Source organism: Seriola aureovittata, chromosome 13, assembly GCF_021018895.1.
Source record: "Seriola aureovittata isolate HTS-2021-v1 ecotype China chromosome 13, ASM2101889v1, whole genome shotgun sequence".
Lineage (NCBI taxonomy): Eukaryota > Metazoa > Chordata > Actinopteri > Carangiformes > Carangidae > Seriola > Seriola aureovittata.
Window position 1 is genome coordinate 8,347,559 of NC_079376.1, and position 8,395 is coordinate 8,355,953.

The window sequence follows — 8,395 nt, forward strand, 5'->3', positions numbered from 1 at the left end:
ATTCAAGTGTATCATAGATGGTATAATAAAGGTGACTAATATTCCATGAACCAACTTAAATAACATTTGAGTGTAGTTTAGCTTCTGTTGCATAGCTTTAAAAATGTACCATTCCTCTTGGAACCAATGGAGTGAACCATGCAACATATGGTTATATTGTAGGGCTGTAGCTTTCATTATCTTTCATGATTGGGTTTGTAGTTGGCATTCAAGACTTCATGTCTCGGCCTGAATCTATATAAGCTTCATTCTACACAATAGAGCAGTCACATAACTGAAGTGAAAAGACCTTTGGTTGGTACTGCTTGTGTGAAGCTAGTGTAACTGGCAGCTCATATGGAGCCATGTTTATTATAGAGGCTTTGTTTTGTTTTGATTTTACTGGCTCACAGTGTGAGAGAATGAATGGTGATTAGCACAAACAGAATTTGAAAGCAGGAAAAAAATGACTGTATATAACTAAGACATTCAAATGTAATCTTTTTAAAACATTACAAGCTAATGCAAAAAAAGTTTTAATGGAGTGCAGTCTGTACTGTAAATATCGGGAAAATTTTGTTGTGGATATTTATTCCATCGCACTGGATTAGACATGACACAATAACTATAAGACTGAAGTGCAGACCTAAAGCTGGGCAAACACTGTGTTTTTATTAATCTTGTAGGTTATGTTAACTCACTCTGCACATGTTTATCGGCCATTCTGCACAGCCAAAACCTGCAGCTGTTATGCTCACAATGTACAGATCATTTGACCAAGTTGTGTGCTCTCGCTGAACATATAAGCATATAATGGAATCCCTGGTGGGTTTAATCCATTGAGAATTCCAATAAAGCTTATTCAAACAAGACAACCGTGTAATCAGCACTGTTGTCAAAAATGGAGGAAGGCAGCGTTACTTTGTGCGATTCTACTGAACATAAAGTGAGAAGAAAAAGAGAAAAAATATGGAGCTGCAACTGGAAGCTGCAGACAGTCTGATCTGTATGTTCTGCAGTGAAGTTCAGTTTTATAATGCAGCACAGTCTCAGTCAAGACTACAGCACCGTCCAGCACTGTCTGCACTTTAGTGTAAAGCACATTGAGTTATTTTGTAATGAGATGTGCTGTATAAATAAAACTGCCTTGCTTTGCCACAGTAAAAAATAGTGATTCTTGCCACTAATAATGACACCCCAAACACATTTAACTATTGTTTTTGTAACTTAAACCTCATATACACTGTTTAATTTCAACTAAAGCCAAAATAATGTAATACATAACACTTTCCTAATAAACAGACTGTGCTGTATGTTTACTTGGCGGTTGTTAATTCTGGAGACTGGTTACGCCACAGGCCATAAGTATACAAGTGGTTTCATCCTTCTTGACTAATTTCTGTTATATTGAGTCAGAGTTTTAAGCTCGACAGATTTGTGTTGCTGAGGTGCGCTCACCACACTCCAGCTATTCAGGTGGCAGCCAAGTGTCAGCTGTGATGGATGGCTTACCTGTAACTGAGCGCTGGGGCCATCCGGCACAGCGCATATCCTCGGCTTGTTTTCACAGCCATTGGTGGAGAAATGTTTACCTGTCCCATCCATCATGTTCTCTTCTCCCTCCTCTTCCGCCTCCTTCTCACTATCTTCTTCTTCCTCTTCAAGTGCCTCCAACCCCATTTGCCTCAGAGGCCCGTGTATATCAAGTACTGTAATCACATCTGATCATTAGTGCAAGTAAATTACAGATTGGTTCCGAATGGCTCTCTCTCGCTCTCTCTCCTATTCAGCATGGCACAGCTGAATGCCTTCACTCTGATTAATGAGGACACACACAGTAATAACACAAATAAGGAATTAAAACGTGGCTGGCTGGCTGTGTAAACATCGTGAGGCATGTCTGAGAGGATGGGTCCCGGGGCTCTGACAGCAGGATAAAGAGGCAGGAAGAGTAATGAGCTATAGACACGTTCTTGACATGTTCCCATTACGCTTCTCTCTGAGCTCACATGCACGCACACATGCACACACTTACATGCAGACATAGACAGCTCCATAAACTACATAACTACATAAACATATTACTTGTTTTGGTTATACATTTATAAAAAAAAAACCAAAAAAAGACTTCTTATTGCATCTTATATATCATTGGATGTTACTAAATGAAGTGAAGCTCTTTGGTTGTTAGAAAATAATTGATTCTTTTATGCTCTCTGACTTTGTTGAATCTAATTTTCCACCTTGTTGATGATGAGCCTTAAACGCCTTGCTGCTTTTTTCACATTCCTATTTCCTTCTTTCGTCCTCCCTCCTGTCATCTGACATTTTGTCAAATGATAACAAACACAGGTGTCTTGTGCGTCCTCAAACATTTGTTAAAGAATAACAATGACAGCCGTGACAGAATGTCCGTTTCCAACAAAACAAAGAGACTTGGGGAACAAGTTTTCAAAAACGAAACTATGACTCAGTGGCGGGTTGTTTCAGCCTGGACATATTGGCAGTCTTCCTTATTGTCTATTCTGTTCTGTCTCTACCCAAATATTAACTCCACATTCTCAGTCCTAAATCATGTCCATCTCTCCCCCCCCCCCAGGCGCTGTCTGCAGCAGGGCTTGGCGCAGGCTTGACTGAAGCTGTTGTCGTCAATCCATTCGAAGTGGTGAAAGTCAGTCTCCAGGCCAACCGAGATTCCTTCAAAGAGGTTGATCGAAATAAAATACTGTCTTAACTTGTAAAGTGTTGGTAATGTGCACATTTCACGAGAGGCCCAGTGGTTTTGCATCAACCCTTGACATGTCCTCCTTTTGAATTCACTCTCTCCAATTCAGCAACCGTCCTCATTCTCTCAAGCCAGACGCATCATTAAAACGGACGGCTTCGGACTGAAAGGTCTGAATAAAGGATTAACATCAACACTGGGACGCCATGGAGTTTTCAACATGATCTACTTTGGCTTCTACTTCAATGTCAAGGATGCTATTCCCACCAACCCGGTAATATGCCAGTCAAAATCTATGATCACACTCCGACCTCCAGGTCTGTCTTGGTTGTTGCCCACAAATGCAAAGACAAGTGACAGACACACTCTTTAGCTTTGCTTTGTTGTTTGTAACCTTGACTACATCAAATTTACGCTAACCTCAGGCAATATGATACACACATGTCCCAGCCACCTTGCCAGTGGGGAATAGCAAGTGTTTGACAGTGTGATTAGTTAGCCTGAATGCCACAGCAAGGAGGAAGCAAAAAATCAGAGAGGAGCTTGTAAGATCAGTTCCACTAATACCTCGTCTGTTTATCCATCATAACATCCTCAAAGTCTCAGATTACACATCCGGCAGAGCCTGATGGCCCAAACAAAAGTTAATTTTGTTTAATGGAAACGTTACCATACGCCAGTCCCACATGTACAAACTGGAGCATTAGATTAACTCCAATGAACTAATTGGAAGCAGACAACGGTACTATTTTCAAGAGGAGGTTACAGTGGGAGCCCAGGCTCTGCTATATTTTCAACATTTTTCCAGTGACGCATGATGTACAGAGAACCAAGTGGTCATCCTCTGTGAATGATAATTATGTGGCTAGATGACTCAAATAGCTCTGTTCTCAGATTGTGGCCGTCGCTTTTGGGAATGATCCATCGGTATGTACATTGATGGAATGATTCTGTTTGTGAGAGGCTAACGACGGCCATTGTTGAGGCAGCAAAGAATAAATATTGTGGGCTCTGACAGCTTACAGACTGAGCTGATAGTGGCATTTCTCCAAAGCTCTTTTGTCAGCAACATGAGCAATGAGCTTGCAACTCAAACATGTCCGCAGTCAAATTCAGCCGGCCGAGCCCAGGCTTCTCTCCTATCGCCATTTGAATAGTACAGAGGAGGCAGATAGCACACTGCCATCATTCACAAGTGAATGTGTGAGGTGATGTTTGCTTAAGGCTGTTAGGAAGTAGGTTGATGGGTGTACTTAGGCAGCGGGTACGTTACCCCCTTCCCCACATCCCACTTGAAAAAAAAAAGAAGACGTGGGATTAGCTGTTGATTTACCTCGGCTCTCAGGGTGTCCAGCCTCTTGAGAAAGCCCTGGACCAGAGAGGCTGCTGTCATTTGTAAAAATATCCTGGCCAATTAGCTGTCAGAGCTCTCTGAGTCTGGGCTTCTTTGGTACAGTAATACCCCTGTGCCGAGTCACAGCCCAATTACCCAAATTGTCCCCATATGCCTCCCCAGTCTGCCTGCATGAACCCTGTTTATAAATCCTCTGTCTTGGCTCCCCAAAGAACATGTGCTTCTGCTCAGCCAATCAGAAGGCTGCACCACAGTCAGGAAGCACTAATCTGCCCCCCGCTACCATAAAATGATCAGGGCTTTCATGCCAGCTTTGCAATCATATGCACAAGCCCCCTCATGCCCTCCTCACTTTCACTCACATACATACACACATAATGTGTCACCATTTACTTTGACAACTACTTTACCTTTAACACCTGGTGTCTAAAATGTTTCCAGTAAAATTCTGCTTGTTCTCTGCATGTAAGCCGCACACAAATACTTTCTTTTAATCCCGTATCTCCTCTTCTTTCACAGGACCCTACCCTCGAGTTCCTGAGGAAGTTTGCTATTGGTCTGGTGTCTGGGACCATCTCCTCCTGTGTGAACATTCCCTTCGACGTAGCCAAGAGCCGCATCCAAGGCCCCCAGCCAGTGCCAGGAGAAATCAAGTACCGCACCTGCTTCCAGACCATGGCCTTGGTGTACCGGGAGGAAGGGTATGAACAAGGCGGGGGTGGGGGGTGTTGGTGGGGGGTAATAAGTAGGAAATCCTCAGGACAAAATTTCAAACACTGTCACTGGTGCATCCAAGAATTAATGAGCCACTTTGTCTGTTTGGTTAGGAACTGATAGTTGGTTATCTTTCCAGCTCAGGGAGACAAATGTACCAGCTGCTGCTACAAGTTAGACGAGTTTCATTGTGCGGTGTGAGTTTCCCTCACTAACTGCAGGGGAGGTGCATGAACAACTTGATGCAAAGCCGTGATCTGATGAATGGAAACCAAAAAATGACGTTAGATTTCCGGGCTGTATTCCCCACGTGTGTGATCACACATTTCTGCAGTCTGTCAGTTGTACAGTAAATGTTAACATATTTTCGAGCCTCGGAGAATGACAGCTCTAAATGGAAGCTTCAAGGAAAGATCTATGTTATGTTAGCAATTGCCCTAGGCTTTCCACTTTCCCCCATGCAGCTCCTCTAGACAAGGGCCAGCGAGATGTTTGTAGTTAGTGGACGCAGGAGCCTTGGGGGCTGCTGCAGGAACAGCACTGAAGCGTTGTCGTCGCAGGGGTGCGTAGAGGCCGCCCCCTCCGCCACATCCAGTCCCCTGCTCTAACACAACACAGTCCCAGCTAATTAGTGGTCCCTATGGGAGACGTCGTTAAGCAGACCCTAACGAGCCGCGCGGCGCTCCACAGGTCAATCTAATCAGACAGAGGGCCAGGGAGGAAGTGGGTCGAGCCTTATTAACGCCATCAGTGGCGGGGGCAGGGAGCAGGACAGGGAGCACGAGGCGGAGGCAGGCAGCCACTGGTCACCTTGAAAGCATTAAGGGGCAGGTACTCGCCAGCGCTGGCCGTTAGACTTCAACTATGTACCTGACTGGGTGAGAGGCAGGCAGACCAGAAGACAGACAGACAGGCAAGCACACCTACACATTCACATGCAAGTACACGAGTGCACACATATACGAAAGGAATGTGTGGAAGAAGTATTCAGATTTTTTTTACTTAAGGAAAAGTAGCAGCACCACAGTGCAATACAGTTTTTTTACAGTCACAGTTTTGGCCCTTTTCAGAATGATGTATATAAATATATTAGATTTTAATAATGTATGCATTGATACATTGCTTTAATGTTTCAGTTGGTAAAGATGGGGCTTCTCTTAATACTTTAAAATACCACTGTGTAGATTGTGAATTTTCCCCCTGGGATAATTAAATTTTTATCTTATCTTAACCTAAAATAATTCATCATAATTTATCTGTTGATTATATTTTATTTTAAGATTTTGAATCTGCAAAGTAACTACTAACTGATTTTATCAAATAAGTGCCGTGGGGTTGAAATGTAAATTAGTAGAAAATTGAAAAACTCAAGTGAAGTACAAGTACCTCAAAACTGTAAATAAGTACAGTGCTTGAGTAATTGTGCTCTGTAATGTTTCACCACTCCGTACATGGATTAGCATATCCTATACTCAAGACGAAATCTTTACATGAGATCTTTACATTTTCATATTTGTAACTATAATATTTTGTATATATACCATATTAATGTCTTTTTCTCGTTTTATAGGTATCTGGCACTATACAAGGGGTTGGTGCCCAAGATAATGAGGCTTGGACCAGGTAACCAAAAAATGTCTTTATATAGATATTAAAATCATCATTATAACCACAGATTGTCGGTTACAGGTGAAAAGCATTTGAACCTGGTCTAATAGAGCTTGTTCGAATAATAGATTTTGAGATTTGTAATTAAACTAATTTATTTTTTTATTTTTTTAATGCCCAGGAACTCTCAAATGATTAATTCAGACAGAGCTCCCCAAATATCATTAGTGCTACATTCAACTTCAAATGAGGCGAGGACTATTTCCTATCAGACATATTCATTGTAACCATTTTGCATAATTTACTCAACAACATCTTTTTTTATATATTTATTTAATGTTTGAATGGATATATTGTGAGCTAGAGTCACTGTTCCCTTTCTATACAGAGGCTGCAATCTTTTGATGTAAATCTATTTGATATCTATAAATCTTTCCTGCTGGGGCAGCAAAGCCTCTGAATCTATATTTTACATCACATGACACTGTTAGTTTCTATTGGTCGAGTAGCCGCTGATGCTGCTTATTCATTCTGATGTTGTTCTGATGTTGTTACAGGTGGAGCAGTGATGCTATTGGTCTATGAGTATGTATCTGGATGGCTACAGAAGAACTGGTAAAAAAAAAAAGAAAGAAAGAAAGGAAACCCACGAGAGTGCCTTATGGATTGTGCCTCAATGCTAATATCGTTACCTGACTCCAGTAACGTCAGACCAAATTAGTTTTTCTTTGTCAGTCAGTTTGTTTACCTTGAATATGCAATACTGCTATTCAAAATACCAAATCAACATTTCAGTTTATTCTAGAAAGCAGCTGTCTAAGGAAAAACTCACATCTTCGTCCAAGTTAGTTTTTTCAGGAAGCTACAATAATTGAAAACTCAAAAACACATTTCTATATTAAAAAACAAAAAAACAAAAAACAAAACAATTGATTGAAAAGTTTTAAAAGCCCTGAAAACCCATTTTCTCTATTGCCTTCTCACTATTTGCAATGAGCACAATATTTTCTTCCACATTTAGAAGAGTTTGTGTTTTTCTCTGTGTGCTGTTCTCATTGGTTTTTATTGGGGGGGTGATTGGTTGGAAAAAAAAATATGTCACGTACATCTGTGAACCAATCAGAGTTAAGCAATATTTAAATCAAAACCTGAATCTGAACAGTCGATCTCATGAAGCATCATTATATTGAACGTTGAACTTTAACTCTGATTGTTGCTTTTTTTTTAGTCACGAATGCTTAATTTTATAGAGAAATTTCTGATATTTGAAATCAGGTTTTCATGGGCTTTAATGTTCAAATGAAATAAAACACAAAATGGAGTGATGGCATGTTCATAGGACAATCACAAAAAGTCTTACAAAATTAAAAAAACTAGACTCACAATAGAGTACTTGAGTGTATATCATCATTATACAGCTGTTGTTAGCAGAGCCGCAGACCAACCTCAGCAGAGCTCTGCTGGACACTGCGGATCACCCATCTCCGTCCAATTTAACTCGTATCTTAAAGTAATCTGCTCATTAAGGATCTTTTTTTTTTTAGCAACAGTACACACACTCACTACAGCCGTGGAGTGACGCACACATGTCTATACGCACACATACACACTGTCTGTATGTATACGTCTTCGTGTACACCACACATACGAGATCGCCAATACATACTGTGATCGCAACCATAATACTGAGCCTTACTGTGTATTTCAAACGAAGCAATAAGCTACAATACTGCCTAATAATGCTTAATGAGAGTGTATGTGTGTAAAATTATTTTTTAAACACTGATGTTGCAGCCTGGTGCAGAACTTTTTTCAAATATCTTTTTACACGACTGTTACTTTTATGTACCTTCTATAAATGAGACTAGTAAGAAATCTTTATTTCCCAAGCTTTTATTAGTAAGAATATTGTTAATTTGACATTTTTTAATTCTAAATTTAAAATGTTAGAATTTGTGCACAGTCCACTTACATGTATTGGTAACAAATAAAAAGGAATAAAATTAAACTCCTCA

General features: G+C 40.6%; 1 protein-coding gene across 1 annotated transcript in view; it reads left to right on the forward strand.

Moving 5' to 3' along the window:
* Nucleotides 1-8,395, forward strand: part of slc25a21 (solute carrier family 25 member 21) — an 87,264-nt gene extending 78,869 nt beyond the window's left edge. Inside the window, exons 7-11 of the mRNA XM_056394380.1 lie at nucleotides 2,579-2,686; nucleotides 2,814-2,978; nucleotides 4,578-4,759; nucleotides 6,343-6,395; nucleotides 6,938-8,395. Of these exons, the coding sequence (XP_056250355.1) occupies nucleotides 2,579-2,686; nucleotides 2,814-2,978; nucleotides 4,578-4,759; nucleotides 6,343-6,395; nucleotides 6,938-6,999 (570 nt within the window). The 3' untranslated portion in view covers nucleotides 7,000-8,395. The remainder of the gene's footprint in view (nucleotides 1-2,578; nucleotides 2,687-2,813; nucleotides 2,979-4,577; nucleotides 4,760-6,342; nucleotides 6,396-6,937) is intronic.